The 20944-nt window shown below is 38.4% G+C and overlaps 1 protein-coding gene across 1 annotated transcript in view; it reads right to left on the reverse strand.

Moving 5' to 3' along the window:
- Slik (Sterile20-like kinase) overlaps window positions 1-20944 on the reverse strand; it is a 733683-nt gene that overhangs the window by 544760 nt on the left and 167979 nt on the right. Inside the window, exon 5 of the mRNA XM_067159768.2 lies at window positions 15594-15724. Coding sequence (XP_067015869.2) covers window positions 15594-15724 — 131 coding nt within the window. The remainder of the gene's footprint in view (window positions 1-15593; window positions 15725-20944) is intronic.

Here is a 20944-nt window from a genome sequence, read left to right on the forward strand (position 1 = left end):
TTATGCCCCTAATCAATATATAGTTTTTGTAAAAAGTTAAGTCATATTCATCAATATGGGCCTAACCATGAAATTTATTGCTTATATAGATAAATGGTGGCTAGAATAAAATATGAATAACAAAATTGGGTGCCACCTGCAAAAGATTTACAGGAATAATTGACCCTGTAGAGCATGAATGAATCCTTCTTCCAAGGCGACGGTCATCAGGCTGACGAGGTTCCAAAACTTGCTTCATTGCCTTACGTGCTACTATTTAACTCTGAAAATAAATTTGGGTAGCGTGCTAGGGTTTTCCTTATTCCAACAATAAAAGATTTACTATAAGTTTCACTTTTAGAATTTACTCCCAAAGCAAAATAAAATAAAACAAAACAAACACCAACAATAATCATCATGTGATGAGAACCAATATAAAAATAAACATCCAGAACATCTACAAGCTATACACCACAACTATACATAGTTCTGAAGGACACTCTTCAAATTGATGATTTCATACGGATAATATGACTGCCCATTCTTAACCTCATTTACATGAACAAAATGGCACTATCACAGTGTTACAAAGTGTTATAAATTTGTTTTGCGTTGCATTGACACAGATAGGTCTTATGGTGACGATGCGATAGGAAAGGCCTAGGAATGGGAAGGAAGCGATCGTGGTCTTAATTATGGTACAGCCCCAGCATTTGCCTGGTGTGAAAATGGGAAACCACGGAAAACCATAAAACCATCTTCAGGGCTGCCGAGGGTGTGGTCTGAACCCACTATCTCTCGGATGCAAGCTCACAGCTGGACGCCCGTAACCGCACGGCCAACTCACCTGGTAAACTGTACCAAAAAAAAAAAAGAAAGACATAGTCACCTCACTGCACTTGGTTAATAAAGCCATTCACCTACACAATGTAAAATGGCTGCCATGGAATTAATAAATAATGAAAACCATGTTGTATTATTCAAAGAATGAACAAGTAATACACACTTGGCCCACGGTTCCATCTAGCCACAATCTGTTCTGTACACAACAACACATTACGTCCAAATTACACATACAAACCACCTCTCACACTTTGCATTATCTCAGAGAGGAATAAACCACAGTATGACTGACAAATTAACACTATGTAGCATCCACTCGTAATGAGTCCGTATTGCTTTCATAGTTTACAGTGATGACTCCACCATCAAGGTTCTTCATCACTACTCCATACATAGGCTTCATACAGTACTCCAAAACGAAGAATGACTCTTCACACACGCTTATGCGTATTTAATGGCTTCCTCTACGTGGCGTAGCTTCTGCAAAAGTTCAACTGGTAGCAACGCTGCCACTGAAACATCTTCAAGCGTCACTCGGTCAACGCAAGCTCATACAGAGCTTCCAGATTGGTTACCAAGCAGCCAGTATGCAAATAAGCAAACACTTCCATTCATCCGTACTAATGAATAACAATTTTCAGCCTATACTTCCCGGCTGTACCCAGAGTTTCCAAGCCAACTGTCGCAATATTTCCAACTAAACACAACCGTCTTTCCTGATATAGTCACTGTTTCCCAGGTTGCAAAATCTTCACTGCTAAGCCATGTGCACAGACTCTTAACCAATTTAAAAATTATACAAATATAAGGATATACATGTTCAATATTTTGTAACTACAAATCCTCCTTATAATATTAATGTTCTTACAGGTTAACTTAACACAATCATATGATATTCACTACTTTATATGACAAATTATTTTACTAAAATATCCTAACCTAAGATCGGGGATCGTACTTGTGTATGTTTACGTTATATTTAAATACAAAACATTACTGAAGGACACTGCATTTCTGACTTGTATCCATAAGACAAAAGTGAAACTAGCCACTCTGCTTGTGATTCAGAGTAAATGTTCATGACCAAGTGTTTTTTTAATGACATGGTACAGTACGATAATGTACTTTTTCTCTCAAGTTTTTTAATGTAAATAATCTAGTCCCTCTGCAAGTGAAAGGCCTACAGTTTTGGCAAATTATGTACAGAATATGAACTAATAAATAGCCTCTGTGTAGAAGCTATTTATTAGTGTTGCTTAACGATAGAGCGTTAAGCAACACTCTCTCGCGGGAATTGTGGGTGACTTTCAATTGCATTACTGCTATACAGGCTGAACGAAAATTCAACCAGTTGTCATTCAGACAGAAATCAAAGTTCCTCCGGCTAGCTCAGAAACAGACAGTATCTCGTACGAACCCGCATGCTAGTAAAACTGTCGTCAATCTTTCCAAGAAATCCTTGGACGAGAACCAAACGGCAGTCCTAGCTAGGGGTCTTAATTTCGCTGTCGCTCCCTCTAAAATTCCCACTGAAGAGTTAATTACTTCCGCTGAGGCAGCCATCCACAACCTACCTACAGATGAGGCTGAGGAGTTCAGACAGAAATGTGTAAGACTTATAAGGTCCGCCACTGTACCCGCGCCCAATTTAACAAGAAGTGAAAGGAGAGCTCTGAACGAACTTAGAGATGATTCTGAACTGACCATTCTCTCAGCTGATAAGGGTAGTGCGACAGTGGTTATGGACACTGACGAGTACAAGAATAATATTTCGGCTATATTGTCAGAGCCTATTAACACACTGAGCTCACGTGACCCCACCACTTGTGTGTCCAATGCCACCCTGAAGCTCTTAAGGCAATCTGCAATTCCAAAAGAGGAGGCTAAACATCTGTCCCTGGAAGATGCAGTGCCACCTAGATTATAAGGACTGCCTAAGATCCATAAAAAAGATGTTCCCCTCAGATCTATTGTTAGTGCAATAGGTTTTCCTACGTATGCTCTGGCTAAATACCTAAGCAAATTGCTTCAGCCACACACAGGACGTACTGAATCATACATCAGGGACTCTCGGTATTTCGTCAACAAGCTGTCAACCATAACCCTTCAACCTAATGCACTTTTGGTGAGTTTCGATGCGGAGTCCTTGTTCACTAAAATGCCGTTTGACTCGGTCATGTCTCTCATTGAACACCTGTTCCCTGAGAACATTACTAAGCTATTTTACCACCGCATGACGTCCAGCTATTTCTTGTGGGATGGGAATTTTTACGAACAGACAGACGGAGTGGCTATGGGAAGTCCACTTTCACCCGTAGTGGCTAATTTCTTTATGGAGCATTTTGAGGAAGAAGCTATTGCTTCAGCGCCCGTCAAGCCTATGATATGGTGGAGGTATGTTGATGATGCATTTGTGGTCTGGACAGAAGGTCCTGAGAAACCTCATCTATTTCTAAACCACCTAAACACATCCGTCAATAAAATTCACTATGGAGATGGAGTCAGACAGATGCCTTCCTTTCTTGGATGTTACAGTAAGCAAGAAACCGGACGGCTCCTTAGGTTATACCGTCTATCATAAGCCTACCCATACAAATCGCTATCTTCATGCAGATTCTCACCACCATCCAGCACAAAAACAAGGCATTCTCACGACACTCGTCAAGAGGGCGCAACGAATTTGTGAGCCATCACATATCCAGGTGAAGATGGACACGCTCAAAGTTGTGTTCAGGGGTAATGGTTACAGCGATTTGCAGATTCATAGAGCCCTACATACAAGAGAAATGACCAAGCAAAGCTCACAGAAGGAAGAAGTGAAGGGAACTGCCAACTTGCCTTATATTCACAACACAGATCGAATTGCCAAGGTCCTCCGCAAACACAATATAAAAACCGTGTTTGGCACAGCCACTAAAATTGCTCACAGTCTGAGTAAAACCAAGGACAAATTGTCCCCCCTTTTACATTCGGGGTTATGCGAAATTCCCTGTACGTGCGGTACGGTATACATCGGCCAAACATACCGATCCACTGGTACCTGTATCAAAGAACATGAACGTAATATTCGTCTCAACCAACCAGACAAATCGGCAATAGCTGAGCACGCTCCATTGTCAGGTCATGATGTCATGTTCCACGATGCTTGAGCTCTTACCCACGCTAGACACTACAGGTCTAGGATTATACGGGAAGCTGTGGAAATATATAGAAATCCTAACAATTTCAACAGGGACACCGACTATCAAGTAATACCTGGTTGCCAGCCATTAAGAATTTACGTAGGTAGTTCCCTTCCCTGTCCCTTCACTATTGTTATTTTGTCTCAGTGTTTTCCAAATTTGTACGTTCCTCGTCGCCAGATGTCTCATTCCAGGCTTGTGTCTATATCATACACCTGTCTATGTCATATGTTATGCAAACACGTTATGTGAACTGCTTAGTCTGATTGTGATGGTTCAGTCAGCCTCCGCTTCGAACGCTAGTGTTGTGCCACGTCCTGGGGCCATCTGGTGGCGAATGAACATACCATTTCCACTTCTATTATAACGTCCAAATTTCAAAGTGTCATTGTTTAAGAAGCCTTTCTCGTGGTTAGTCGAGATTTCTCCTGAGGACGCAGAGCACAGTTTCCTGCGAAACGTTAAGAATTTCACCTTATTTTCTTGACACGGCATAAGCCCAAAAGCCTATACAGTATCATGTCTATAATTATGGGCCGTGAAAGCGTTAATGGCAATAATATGTATTATTTGTATGTACTGTTCTCACATGACGTAATTTTACTGTAAATGAAAAACTTATCTATTGTAGATTCTTTCTTCCCTTTACATATTTTTTTCAAGTACATCACTCTTCAACTTTCGTAATGCAGTTAAAGTGCTGGTTGGTGCAAAGTTTTTTTCTCCCCATTTGATACAGGTTTCGATGGCAGAGAGCGCATCTTCAGTTTCTACAGCTGTCTTCGGTAACACCTCGAATGAGTCTTCAGCGTCTTCTCGGTTTGATGATCCTAGCTCTGCTATAATTTCATCATCAGTTATTGCCTCTTGAAACAACTTTTATTATAATTTGGATCCACCTTATTCAATACATAAAAACTGTTGTTTAAATGAAATGACAACATATATTTCAATCAGAACTAGTTTCGACGCCCCTCTGCGTCATCATCAGCTGACATAGGTTCTTGGAAAAATTGGCAATCACATAAGTTTATCTATGTCAAACTGAACACAATTTAAAACCATATTAACAACTTAAAACTGTGTTACAATTATACTGTCTCAAAGTCCATATTTTCCACAAGTCCGAGACTTGCGAGTCTTAAAACCATAAATTGATGAAAACATATGCAAACCGGTTTGCTCACTTATAAAATAACGTGGATTTAAAAGAACAACTTAAAAATAATATATAAAATTACGTCTTATAACGTAAACGTTTTTACGTGACACACCTCAAAAGATCGTTGTCCATGCGAAGCACAATGAAGCCTAGCGAGCAGTGTTGTGATAGAAATCAAGTGTCCAAGGTTGGTCAGGACCGACGAGGGGAAATAGGAGAAAGTGGGAGGAGCAATTGAGGAACGGTGATTTGTTGGAGCTCCAGAGGGCGTGGTCGTAAAAAGCAACTAGTAAAGCTATTAAGCATAATATGAAACACCATCCTATTGACCGGGATATGTACATTTTTAAAAACTCAACAAGGAAATCAAATAGAATATTTGATTTTTCAGAAATTTCATTTAAATTAAGGTTTGGATTAAAATACTGTTCCAGGTGTATATAGCAACCCTCCGTAACATCCACCAAACTTCCTTTTCCTACGTTCTCCAAGATCTCAATGTCCTGTTCTATAGATGTGAATTTATGCTTTAAATCATGTACATGCTGGCCTACCGTGGAAAACCTGTTATATTTTATGGCATTAGTATGTTCCGTGTATCTAATTTTAAAACTTCGTCCTGTTTGATCTAGTTATGTGCACCCACAGTCATTACATTTAAATCTATACACATCCGATTTGGAATATGGGTTCGATCTATTAACTGAGGCGAATTGTGCAATACAACTGTATTATTATTATTATTATTATTATTATTATTATTATTATTATTATTATTATTATTATTATTATTATTATTATCATCATTATTATCAGTACGAAACGGAACCTTGACATTATGTTTCTTGAAAATATTAGTAAACTTATAAATATCCTTATTATAAGTAAACACTGTGAAGGCCTTTTGATTAGGTTTGTCTTTGGGCAGTGCTTCGTAAATGGTGTTACGGGGCTACCCGTGGAATGTAGAGGTGACAGAAGGTGTGGGCTGGAATGGGTCTTACTACAAAGCTGAGATATTGATTAAAATTGCATTAAAGGTTATATTTTCAAAAATAGCAAAAATTAACAAGTTTCAGATAGAATTTCAGAGTTTAACAAATAATTAGCAAATCAGGTACAAAACCAGGAGAAACCAAGATATAGAGATAATTTAACAAACTGGGCTACAAGCCCCACTTTATACAATTTCTGAGCTCTATTAAGTTATTTATTAGACCACCTAATCAATACAAAATCGTCTTGGATGATTTACATAAATTTGTTAACTAATAGTGGTACATGTTTCGCCTTCCCTGAAGGCATCATCAGCCATAGTCTTAACCTTAAATTAAAAATAAGCGTCTAAATAACATGTAATAATGAAATGAATTTTAAAATCTTGAAGAGATTTGAAGTAAAATAACATTAAAAATAACAATGATGGTTTAAAAATACAATATGATGAGATATAATAGTGGAAGTATTAACAAAATTAACATTAGAAGGCTGCTAAAATAAGTGCAATGGATAAAACAACAGATTGTTATACAATAAGTAGTAAGATTACATAAAATAAAGTTGATAGTCTGGCGGGGTTTTAATAGACGATGGCGAAAAATCATATATAATCAAAGTAAAGAAGAGAGAATAAAAGTCAAAGTTAGTCGAGAGATCCGAAGTTAATCATGATCTTGAAGATAAAAGACGAAAGTCAGAGGCATATGGTGAAGTTGTAGAACACGTTGAGGATATGAAGTTGTAGAATAGAAGTTGAAGAACAGTTTCAAATAGGATCTCTATGGACCATCTCAAAATTTGAAGTAATGCTCAAATGTTGTAAATTGTGAGTTTGTAGATATTCTAGTTGAAAAAGCATATAATAGTGGAATCTGTAAAAGGAAGTAAGAAACGTAGAGTTAATTGTGTGAAAAAGATATTTGAAAATATTTAAGTAGAATCGTGTGCACTTACCATTTGACGGTGAAAAAGATAGCTTGTAACGTTATGAGTTAGAAGTATTTGCAACAGTAGACTTCTTGCTACGTGTGTTATAGCTGAAGGTTTGTGCTGGAGGGGGATCTGTTTGCGTTGACGTAACTATTGGAGGGGGGCTGCTATTGGTGGGAGGGAAGGAAGAGAGTGTATTACTGCGCGTGTTGTATCGGTGTAAGGCTATTGGAGGGAGCGATGTTACGGTGGGTGTGGCTATGGGTTTATTGGTTGTATTTGAATTAGAGGTACTAGCGGCGGGGGGAAGGGAGGGGGTATATTAGCTGTAGGGGAGGTGGGAAAGCTAATTGATGTGAGGTTGAAGATTTTTAAGAATATGTTGGTGAGGGGAGTTGATTCTAATAATAAAATAAGAATCTGTTCATACAAGGGGCTTTTTTTTTATTAATAGTGTCATTTAGGTTCTTATCTTTATTAAAATGTTGGTCGAGGAAAATAAATAACTTGTCATATTCTGTCATGAGTTTACTTTTATCGACTCTTTTTATGAATGAACAGATTCTTATTAAGAGAATCAACTCCCCTCACCAACATATTCTTAAAAATCTTCAACCTCACATCAATTAGCTTTCCCACCTCCCCTACAGCTAATATACCCCCCTCCCTTCCCCCCGCCGCTAGTACCTCTAATTCAAATACAACCAATAAACCCATAGCCACACCCACCGTAACATCGCTCCCTCCAATAGCCTTACACCGATACAACACGCACAGTAATACACTCTCTTCCTTCCCTCCCACCAATAGCAACCCCCCTCCAATAGTTACGTCAACGCAAACAGATCCCCCTCCAGCACAAACCTTCAGCTATAACACACGTAGCAAGAAGTCTACTCTTGCAAATACTTCTAACTTATAACGTTATAAGCTATCTTTGTCACCGTCAAATGGTAAGTGCACACGATTCTACTTAAATATTTTCAAATATCTCTTTCACACAATTAACTCTACGTTTCTTACTTCCTTTTACAGATTCCACTATTATATGCTTTTTCAACTAGAATATCTACAAACTCACAATTTACAACATTTGAGCATTACTTCAAATTTTGAGATGGTCCATAGAGATCCTATTTGAAACTGTTCTTCAACTTCTATTCTACAACTTCATATCCTCAACGTGTTCTACAACTTCACCATATGCCTCTGACTTTCGTCTTTTATCTTCAAGATCATGATTAACTTCGGATCTCTCGACTAACTTCGACTTTTATTCTCTCTTCTTTACTTTGATTATATACGATTTTTCACCATCATCTAATTATAACCGCCAGACTATCAACTGTACTTTTATGCAATCTTACTACTTGTTGTATAACAATCAGTTGTTTTATCCATTGCACTTATTTTAGCAGCCTTCTAATGTTAATTTTGTTAATACTTCCACTATTATATCTCATCACATTGTATTTTTAAACCATCACTGTTATTTTTAATGTTATTTTACTTCAAATCTCTTCAAGATTTTAAAATTCATTTCATTATTACATGTTATTTAGATGCTTATTTTTAATTTAAGGTTAAGACTATGGCTGATGATGCCTTCAGGGAAGGCGAAACATGTACCACTATTAGTTAACAAATTTATGTAAATCATCCAAGACGATTTTGTATTGATTAGGTGGTCTAATAAATAACTTAATGTTGTTATTTCAATCAAATATCATCAATACGGACCAAAAATGATATTTATTACATGTAATTTATGAGCTCTCCGCTCACAAGCACATATTTACCAAAGGGCAGAAAACCCCTAATAACATGGAGCACTTGCTCCCACCTAGCAATGTCAGGCCTCCTAGAGGCACATATCCATCCAAATACTAGAAAGAGCTGACCCGCTCTCAAATTTTTCCAGCCTATTCAAGGCAATACCAGACTTTTACACTAAACTGCCATCAAAGCACAGCTTACAACAACTGAAACGGGGGTATCTCGTACCCAACCTACTGGACCTCAGTGGAAAAAGAACAGATTAAGTAAATGGCCCAAAATACCAAGATGGAGGCATAGCTTGCACTCCTACATGAAGCCTTTTAAAACCTAAGAGGCACTAGGCCGATGAAACAGGGGCTATTCCCAAACTATGGAGGTGACTCGTATAAGAAAAATTTAAGACATTACAGAAAGTAAGAAAACCAGTTACAAAACATAGTCACCTCAAACTAGTATGAAGGGGAGCTCGAGAGGGTAAAGCACTCTCTATCCCCGAATTACAGTTAAAGGTATTTGAAGTTTCACAAAACCGAAGGGAGATTACATGTTTATTACATAGCAAAGGTTTCGGACCTTCCCACAGATTAAACTGCTGAGCTAGCAAGAAATAAAGATGTTAAGTGGCTATTACCTTGTTGATGAACTGCTGCCGGATGAAAGAGGCTCTTCCCGCCTCCTGCTACACTTCCATACACTATGCTAGATGTTGTTCGAGTGGCCCAGAGACAAGAAAATCAGCAGTTTTATACCCTCGTGGAAGATGCGAGACCTTTCATAAATAATTGAGCCACACCCTCTTTCTTTATTGGTCCGTCTTGAAAATACACTCAAAGTCGAAGAAGAAATACATGATTGGTCAAAAATTAATTACAGAAATTCTGGATTGGCTCAATTCAAGACAGGCGGAAAGAAAAGATTAATATTGCCAACCCACAAATGAAAGAACGAAATTTAGTAAAGAGAAAACTTATGAATACAGACTTTCTTCAAAAGGTTCCTTAACTTCGCACCAGGGTGCATAATCATAGTTTTTTAGTAGAGACATCTATAAGAGAATGTCCACACTTCTTGATCAATGGAAAACAAAACAAGTTGAAATCCATACAGTATTGACAACTTCATAATCACAAAATTCACTGTAATAACATCTTCTGAGAAACTAATGAGTTGATCCAGTTTTTAAAGTTCAGAGTTTCTCCTGTAGAGGAGTACTTATTGGCGCAATATTTAAACTTGCGGCGTAGAGGTGTACCTCCCGGTACAAATGGTACCTGGACTTGTTGATGATTTGTTCGATAAAGCATTCACTAAAACTATTAACCTTAGCCATTGAACGGATTATATTGAGTTCTTTATTAAAATTAGCTTGTGTCATGGGGATCCTAAAAAGCCATTCTACTAAACTATTGTATGTAGAGTTTTTTTTGACTCTGTGTGTGTTCTGAGTCTTGTCTAATAGTGACTGCCGTTTGTGTAGGCTTTCTAAAAATACTACAGTAGAACCTCGATAATTCGAAATCGGTTAATTCAAAATCCCGCCTAATTTGAAGAAGCTCTCATTTCCAGAAATGAGAGATACAGTTTTGCATGTTATTTAAATTGTTTAATTCGAAATATGGATAATTCGTAATTCGAAGTACAATGTCCGGCCCATTACCGAAATTCAGACTTTTAATTCGAAACTGCTTTTACATTTTAAAACAATAGTATGTTACAGAGTAATTTCAACTCTAAATTTATCCGCTTCATAATAGAACGCGTGTTCCGGAATATGGAGGGGTAGCTTTTCGCACTTACACTCACTTCGGTAGGTCTACAGTGCACTTCATGATTGCTAAATTGAATGAAATCAGAATTCTTTTGTATTCAACCTTTTAAGGAACGATGTAATATCACGCAACAGGCAGTGTGCGGAAAAACAGAATCCGCGAACACTGGCGATGCCGACAATTGACGAAAAAACGTGGCTCATATAATAAATTTGTAGACACCGAACAATATTGTCAATGCCGATGAAATTGCATTGCTTTATTTTAATCCATGCCCAAATGGTCTAATGGTGTTAAAGGAAACTTTATCCCCTCATCATAGGAAATTTCTATAAGCCACAATGTATTAGGGGCGTCGGACACTTTCCATGCCAGTACCAAGCACCTAAAAATGCAAACAGTACAGAAATCAAAAAAATAATGCATTTGCACAGGGGAACCAGCATAATTCATTCTCGTCTTTGAATTGTGTGATTGTTCTTTTTTTCTTTCTTTCGTTACGTGAGGTTATGTTTGTCAGTGATTTATCCAAGTGAATTATTTGAACATTGTAAATGCACCTTGTTGGATACATTTCGTAAATAGATTTTTCCATGGGATTTGAAAGGTTTAAACTGTGAATCGAGGTGATTGTATGTATTAATGGGTCTTAGAATACTTTGTGACACGGCAAGTGTTTACATTTCTGAAGTACGAGACAAGTGCCATTGCGGGAAATCGTACAAGGATAGTCATATCATAGGAAAGTTCGATTTTAAGGGCATCGGGTACTTTCTGTGTAAATACAAGGCATCTAAAATGCAAACAGTATGGTAATCCAATGAATAAAGCACTTGCACATGGGGAGACAGTATAATTGTAACACAGTTTTAAACTGTTAATATGGTTTTAAATTGTGTTCAATCTGACGTACATAAACTTATGTGATTGCCAATTTTTCCAAGAACCTATATCAGCTGATGATGACGCAGAGGGGCGTCGATAGTTCTGATTTAAATATATGTTGTAATTTCATCTAAACAACAGTTTTCATGTATTGAATAAGGTGGATCCAAATTATAATAAAAGTTGTAATCTTGGCTCAATATGGACAAACAATGAAATTTATTAATTTAACTGCCTCCTGAAAGTCGACATTTTCGTCACACCAATCTTGAATGTCAACTCGTTGAAACTCAGTGTCTTGCGCCTGCTTGACTGCTGACTATCAGGTCTGCTAATGGCATTAAATAAAAGAATCTTTCCAATCTTCAGCGGAGTCCAGTGAAGACCATAAGTTCTTCCACGACGATCTTATTGCTGATTGAGGTACAGTATTCCAGGTTGCTGCAACCACGAATACTGCGTCTCTCAAGTTGATTTATTTCAAAGTCACAGTGATGTCATCATTACGGCTAACAGCCTCAAGCAAAATCTTTTCTTGTACCTCTTTTTCACCATTTCAATTATATTTCGGTCCATTGGTTGTAATAGGGGAGTGTAGTTTGGAGGCATGGAAAGAGTTTTAATGTGTCCATTTTTTTACATTAACACATCATTTGGTCACGTCCTGATGCATTATCGAAGACAAGTAGCACCTCTTCAGGTAAATTTCTCTTTTTGAGAAACGAGCATACATGGGGTATAAAATCAGTATGGAACCATTCATGGAAGATTTCATTTGTCATCCATGCATTATTTTGACCTTTATAAGTGACAGGCAAATTTACATTTTTAAATGACCGTGGATTATTAGACTTACCAAGAAGCAAAATTTTCTATCTGTGTGTTCCAGTGGCATTTGAGCAGGGTAAAATTGTTAATCGGTCTTTTGGGACTTTGAAACCAGGTGCAAAAGCTTCATTTTGATTAACATAACTTTTTTGTGGCAATAATTTCCAAAACAATCCACTTTAATCTGCATTGTACACCTGGTCACCTGTAAGACCTAGTTCATCTACATGCTCTAGAAAAGGTTTAACAAACGACTCTACAGCTGCATCGTCACTAGACAATTTTGCTCTGGTCACAGTCAACAGACGAATACCATCCCACACTTTAAATTTGGCAAAATTAAAGATTTTTCTTTTAATCATTCAACATTAATTGGGGGTGTGGTGAGCACATTCTTTTATAAACCAAGAGTAAATTATGGGCCGATTGCAGAAACAGTTTTTAGACGATGTCTACGGTTAAACAATGCCTAGGTATGGCTACTGCATTGCAGAGACGTTATTTATCACTTAAACACTGTCTAAAACCGATGTTCAACCGGTCACGTTTAAACACTGCCGAGAGCACTATTTAACCTCAAATGAGAGCAGTGAATCACAATCAGAGGTTATGTACCATGAAATATGTAATTTGTATTATCATATTGAGACGATTCCGGGAAGAAAGGTTAGTCCAACGGCCTCTCTGTGGGTCATCCGCTGCTAAATCGCAGCAATTCATTTGACATATACGGGGAGATAGATCTTAAAATAAGGTTTCGCTTTTCGAGAGACTTGTTTCTTGAGACTGACAAAGTGACAATCCGGTAACTGTCAACTTCAATACAATTCTTGGCAACCGATATATTTTATTATATACATGAGGTAATTTCCATGGAATTGAAGGTCACTTCGACTACATACATATCAGAATTTTATGTCCCAATCGTCAGAGGGCTGTCACATACATCAACTGGGAGGGATTCACTTATATTTACTGCCAAGTAAACACACAGAATAGTGAAAACCAAACAGTAGGTTGTATGGGGTTTTTATGTATATATAACCGTATAAGTTTTCAGCAACTACCAGATAGGAAAAGGCAAGTGGTGGTGATTACTGTTTAAAGAGGACTGGGGAAGAACAGCCGTGGCCATAATAACAGCCCTAGTATTTGCCTGGTGTAAAAATAGGTAAACTACGGAAAACAATCTTCACGGTTGCCGTTGATGCGTTTCGAACCTACGATCTCCAGAATGCAAGCTACATCTATATGGCCCATACAACACACTCGGTTACACATTACTATTGCTTCAGCTTCCCTTCGTCGAAGCTACCGTATTTATGAGTAGATTACACTCACTGTAACAATGCTATAATGAAAGCTACACTTCCCCCTACAGTGGCGTTGCTTTAGTGTCAATAATATTATGAGATTTAATTTCCACCGAAAGCGATACTCTTATCTGTGGGCAAGTCATGATCAGCCATATTTGAGTAATGTGTAGGAAGGCAAACAGCTGACTGGCGTTCGGCACGCGCACCGACGCATTTCATTGGTTGTGATAAGCAAAGAGTTGCATGAAAGATACTTCTGTCTCCATTTTCAAACCAAAATTGAAACTTTAAGCGATGTCTAGTTAAACATCGACTGAACATTGTTTATGCAATGGAAGATCGTGCTTGATTTAGACGTTGTTTAGGTAGACTATGTCTGAGGCTTAAAACTAGTCATCGTTTCTGCAATCGGCCCTATGTGTTCGAGCTATCTTAGCGACCTTCTCTACCTTGCCATTTCTGCTTTCAAGGCCCGTGCTTATAGACATGATACTGTATAGGCTTTTGGGCTTTTGCCGTTGTGCCGTGTCAAGAAAATAAGGTGAAATTCTTAACGTTTCGCAGAAAACTGTGCTCTGCGTCCTCAGAAGAATGCTCAACTGTCCACGAGAAAGGCTTCTTAAATAATGACACTTTTGAATTTGGAACGTTATAATAGAAGTAGAAGTGGAAATGGTACATTCATTCACCACCAGATGACCCTAGGACGTGGCAAAATGCTAGCATTCGAAGAGGAAGCTGACCGAACCATCACAATCAGACTAAGCGGTTCACATAACGTGTTTGCGTAACATATGACAGGAGTAAGACATAGACATAAGCCTGGAATGAAACATCTGGCAACGAGGAACGTACGAATCCTGGCACCACAGGAAAGCGCAGTGGGCCACTTTTAGAAATCCTTGGTACTTCTTGGGTTAATTTCTTATACACATCAGAACTTGGACAGGAACACACTTCAGAAAATACATAATGTGTGTTCCTATCATAGTTCCAATCTTTCTCTACATGACTTTATTCATCACTTGTTTATTCCTTTCCATTTACTTATAAGTACAGTTTCACATAAAGAATTAATTCCCTGTTACCGTAGTAAAATCGATAGTGGTTAGGAAGCATTGGCAATGAGTTCCACTGCACAACAGCGGGAGAGAGGGGTGCTGAAAATTATTTTCCGTGGTGTATATGAGAGGACAGTGAAAGAGAATAAGGAATAATAGACAACTAAGAAACTCCACAATCATCCTAGTCTCATGTCTGAATAAGAAGGAACTGTTTGAGATGGTTGGGACATTCAGAGAGAATGCAGGTGACATATGTCAAGATGGTTTTATAGGAAATACATGTGTTAGAAAATTTAAAGGAACACCTCAAACGGACAGTACATAAAAAATGGTTAGATGATATAGAGGTGATTTATAAAGATGGGAATGAGGAAATGAAGAAACTGTGCTAAAGATCATGAAGAATACACTGAAATTGTCAGAGAAGTGGAGATCCAATAAGGTTTGAAGAACTGTAGAGTTAAACACCCTGTAACAATTTCCATACCTAAAACCACCAGTCAACATGGAATATTCAGAATTTTTTCACTATCAAATGTAATGTTATTTCCAATGAAATCAACAAAAGAATGAATTCTTAAAAAATAGAAGTAGATTAAATATGTAACAACAGACTTAGACTAACAGCACCTGTCTGCACGAATACACAGGTACTCAGAACACCAGAGTTTTACAGAGACTCCTATATACTGAACATCTGCATGATGGATAAAAGGGAGAATAGTGTGCTTTACTGTTTAAATACTTGTTTTCACCAATAGAATGTGTTTAATGTTATTTCGATTACTACAGATATTAAGAGCACCATGCAGACTCCCAAGTACAGAAAATGATGATAAACCATAACAAGTACTTACCTTGAAATCATAGGGGTTGTCTCTAAATGTTTCACATAAAACTACCTCAGGTGCCATCCAATATGGAGTGCCAATAAAAGTATCATGTTTCTGAAGGGTATATTTATTTTTTGCAGATACTCCAAAATCAGCTAGAAAAAAAATTGAAAACAATCATCATCATAGAATTAGCAATAATCATAATATCATAATCAAATTACAGGGTACACTGATAAATATTAAAATACTCCTTTAAATAAAACTAAGTGACCGTTATGTATTCAGATGTGCTCATAATGAATATTGCACCCATTTTCCTGTATCACCTAAATTGTTAGCAGAACACCCACATTTATAGTTTTATAGTTTCAAGTCTCCACACCCGGCTCTGCATCAGACTTAGCAGTTGCTCCCTAGTAAATGGAAAATAACGTTTTCGTGACTATGTATGTTTATGACTGGCACTTAATATTTTGTGGAGGAAACATCTAGCAGTAGAGCAAATTTCTGTTTCTCTGTTAAAATTTGTTCTTTTGTGGATTGCCAACGGCCGTAGCCGTGTTGAAACACCGGATCCCGTGAGATCTCCGAAGTTAAGCAACATTGGGCACGGTCAGGAGTTGGATGGGTTGCCACGCGCTGTTTGGGGGGGGGGAAGGGAATGGAGGAGCGGAAAGGAACCGACCACCCTACCGCACGTAAACTCCGGCTCAGGAATACCTCCGCGGAGGTTCGGACCTGCCTTCGGGCAGAACAACCTTTACCTTACCCTTACCTTTGTGGGTTAGTCATGTCTTACCTTCCTTCTGATCACGTCGCGAGTAGTGAGTAGTCATATTTTGTGTTTGTGAATGTTTTTCAAATTGTGAGTGTAATATTGTGTGTGATGAAGTGAAGTTTAAGTTGTATTTTAACAGAACAAAAATAGCATTCATCATAACTGTTTCTATAAAGAAATATATCTCAATGAGTTTGCCATGTCATGCAAATATGTGAAAAACCCAAACTTGTTTTGTTATGTCTGCAGGGAATTTACTCTGAAGTCACAGAGAAATACTATCACTCCTATAGTAAAACAAAGCATGCAAGTTGTATTTTGGAAGTAAAGTAGATGTGGGGAAAAGCTGGGCACCAGGTAAAATTTATTGTAATTGTTCGTGAACTTTATGTGGTTGGCTTAATGGCACTCACAAATCAATGTCCTTCAGAAACCCTGTAATATGCACAGAACAGGAAGACCATACTACAGATTGTTACTTCTGTTTAATAAACATAGTGGCATATAGTTCTAAATCAAAACATTCTATATTTTATCCCGATGATCCTTCAGCCAAGAAACCTATGAATCATGATTTTATACCAATTCCTAAGCCTCCTAAAGAATGGACAGTGGGTGAAACAGAACCAAGCAGTGGTTCTCCAGAAGACAAACCTGGACCCTCATATTGAAACACTGATCTAAATTTTTCTGATTTAAATATAACTCACTTTATCTCCCAATCTGAACTAAATGATCTAGGCCTTTCCAAAGTTCAAACCGATTTATTAGGTTCTTGTCTCCAAGCAGTAGAATTTATTACAAGATAGTGATAAGGCGTCATACCAGAAATGCCAACAATATCCGATACATTTTTTTCCTGTTAGTAATGAGTTAACTTACTGCAATGATTTAGAAAGCCTTCTACAAGAACTTTGAAAGAGTCAAAACCGAAACGAGTGGAGATTATTTTTAGATTCATTTAAGAATAGTTTAAAAGTAATATACCCATCAGTACCCCTTGCCTATTATTCAACCATGAAGGAAACATGTGAAATTATGGATACTGCATTAAGAGTGATAAATCATGAAAAATATGGTTGGCAGATATGCGGAAACCTCGAAATGATTGATGTACTGTTAGACAAGCAGTCTGGTTTTACCAAATTTTGTTGTTTTCTTTGCAAATGGGACAGCTAGGCAAAAGATAAACATTACAACATTGTGGACTGGCCCATACAAAAAATACTTAATTCTTTGAAAGAATAGAAGCCTCCGTGGCTCAGACGGCAGCGCGTCGGCCTCTCACCGCTGGACACTGTCGTTCAAATCCCGGTCATTCCATGTGAGATTTGTGCTGGACAAAGCGGAGGCGGGATAGGTTTTTCTCCGGGTACTCCGGTTTTCCCTGTCATCCTTCATTCCAGCAACACTCTCCATTCTCATTTTGTACCACCTATCAGTCATTAATATCCATCACTTCGGGAGTGGCGACCCCATCGTAATAACAGCCTATATATGATTCATTCATTACATCCCTGACCCGGTCAATGACTGGAAAACAGGTTGTAGGTTTTCATTTTTTTTTTTTCTTTGAAAGAAGCGAGTTATGAATCACTCCCTACTTGAAATAGACAAGATTGTGTTAGCACCGTTGCATATAAATGTAGGGCTGTTGAAAAACTTTGTTAAGGCTTTGGATAAACAGTGTGAGGGAAAAATTTGAGAGAAAAATTTCCTGAACTCAGTGATAATAAGTTAAAAGAAGGCATATTTATTAGGCTGCAAATCCACAAGATCATTCATGTTGACAACTTTGTGGAATTGCAAATAGAAAAAGACAAATGCGCATGGTCAGCTTTCAGACAAGTATGCTGTAATTTTCTTGGAAATGTGAACACTGACAACTACAAGGAACATATAACTTGTTGAAGTGTTTGTTACCAGCGCATGGGATGCAATATGGCCTTGAAAATGCACTTTTTACATTCACATTTGGATTCTTCGGATCCCCCCCCCCCCGACCAATGAATGCAGCAAGAGATTTCACAAGTATATTCCTGTCAATGAGAAACAATATGCAGGAAAATCGGTACAGAACATGTTAGCAGACTACACTTGGAATCTCAAGGAAGAGGTTTCTGGTGGCAGTTACAAAAATGTGTTTTTCCATTTTTTGGCATGAAATTTCTACATTGAACAGTCTGAACATACTAGTGCAGTGAACAGACACAATGTGTGAATCTGTGGGGTGGAGAATTCTCACACTATTGTGCAGCACATTCGAAATTCACCGAAAGTGAATGTGTTTTGTGCAGTCTCGCAGTTTAAAGTGAACGACCCCTTTTTATTCTGCAAAAAATCTGTTCAAAGGACACATGTACCTGGACATGCTGGAAAATTGGCTCATGCTGCAACTGGATGACAGGGCAGACTTCATCTTTCAACAAGATGGTGCTCCACCCCAATTCCATGGTGATGTTCGTCAATTCTTAAAACAGGAGATTGCCAAACCGATGGATCGGCCGTGGTGGAGCTGATGATCAGCAATTCATGCCATGGCCTCCACGCACTCCTGACCTAACCCCATGCGATTTCTTTGCGTGGGGTCACGTGAAAGGCTCAGTGTTTACACCCCCTCTCCCAACAAACCTGCCAGAACTGCAAGCTCGCAACAACATGCTTTCGAATCCATTGATAAGGACATGCTGCACCGAGTGTAGGACGAACTTGATTATATGCTTGATGTCTGCAGAATCACTAAAGGGGCACATATCAAAATTTGCAAATGTCAAAAAAACCTTTTGAGTTGTTCTGTGTGTGTGTGCAAAGCCTTGTGACAATATGTCAAATAATAAAATTATTGTAGAACTTTGGAATCGCTCAAATAATTTGTAATAAGACTGTAGAACACACCAAAATTAATAATAACGACATCTTTAGCAATATTATATCTTGGACAAGATGCAAGTAGGGTAGCATCCTGCTTCATGAATTTACTGAGCTCAGAACATTTTAAGCAAGCCTCGGACTATGGGAGTAACGGAGTCCCACTCCCATTTGACAGGCGAGGGACTCCTTGGAAACAACTTGGCAAGCGAAATGGAATTCGATGGGGAGCTATCAATATTAATGGGGCTTATGGAAGAAAGTAGAACTTGCTGAGTCAGCAAAGAGGATGCATCTGGATGTGCTAGGAGTAAGTGATATTCGGGTAAGGGGAGATAACGAGGAAGAGATAGGAGATTATAAAGTGTACTTGACAGGTGTTAGAAAGGGAAGGGCAGCGTCTGGGGTAGGGCTCTTTATCAGGAATACCATTGCACGCAACATAGTTTCTGTTAGGCACGTAAATGAGTGAATGATGTGGGTAGATTTGTCAGTTGGAGGAATTAGGACTAGAATTGTCTCTGTGTACGTAGGTGGTTTGAAAAGTTCTTGGAATGTACTAGAATTAAGTATCTTACCTCGATGGAACTGCTTTTATTTTACAACATAGTCTTCCTGTAGACTAATACATTTGGTCCAGCGATGTTCCAATGCCTTGATCCCATCTCGAAAATGAGATTCCTCTAGGCCTGCAAAATACCCATCCAATTCGGCTGTTAGTTCTTCCCTTGTAGAAAATCTCCGTCCACTGAGAAAAATTTTCAACTTGTGGAATAGATGAAAGTCTGATGGCCAAATCATGTAAATAAGGTGGATGTGGCAACAATTTGTACCCCAGTTCATGAAGTTTTGCCATGGCAATAACACTTGTGTGCGGCGGAGTGTTGTCCTGATGAAAGATGACCTTTTTCCTTGCCAAACCTGGCCTTGTTTTTCTTATCTTTTTCTGTAGTTGGTCTAGGAGGTTTGCATAGTATTGCCCCGTAATTGTTTGGCCAGTAGGAAGATAATCTATCAGCAGAATGCCTTTTGCATTCCAGAAAACTGAGGCCAAGACCTTTCCGGCCAAGCGCACTGCCTTTGCTTTCTTTGGTGGTGGTGAATCAGCATGTTTCCACTGCTTTGACTGCTGTTTTGTCTCTGGGGTATAGTAGTGGACCCAAGTTTCATCTGTAGTCACAAACTGGGGCAAAAAATCTTGTTGGTTGCACTGAAAACGGGCCAGACTTTGTTCGGACATTTCCAATCTGGTGCGTTTATTGTCCAATGTCAAGAGCCGCGGCACCATCTTGCGGATAATTTTTTCATACCCAATTATTCGGTTAAAATATAATATATCCATTCAGAAGACATCCCTACAGCTTCAGCAATCTCCCGCACTTTCAGTCGATGATCCTCCATGCATTTTATACACTTTTGCGATAAATTCTGGGGTCGTAACACTTTTTGGCCGCCCACTACGCGGATCATCATCCAAGTACACCCGACCAAATTTAAACTCGCTGGTCCACTTCGTAACATTTGAAAATGAAGGAGCAGAGTCCCCCAGTGTGTTCTGAAAGTCGGCATGAATTTCCTTTGCTTTCATACCTTTCTTTACACAGTATTTAATCACTGCACGAATCTCAGTTTTTTCCATTGTGACAAATCACTACGCAGGAACAACAACAATACCACACTCCTGCAGCTAGACCACTGACGCGCCATGTGTTCACTCACAAAAGAT

The sequence above is a fragment of the Anabrus simplex genome, chromosome 1, assembly GCF_040414725.1.
Source record: "Anabrus simplex isolate iqAnaSimp1 chromosome 1, ASM4041472v1, whole genome shotgun sequence".
In the NCBI taxonomy this organism is placed as follows: domain Eukaryota; kingdom Metazoa; phylum Arthropoda; class Insecta; order Orthoptera; family Tettigoniidae; genus Anabrus; species Anabrus simplex.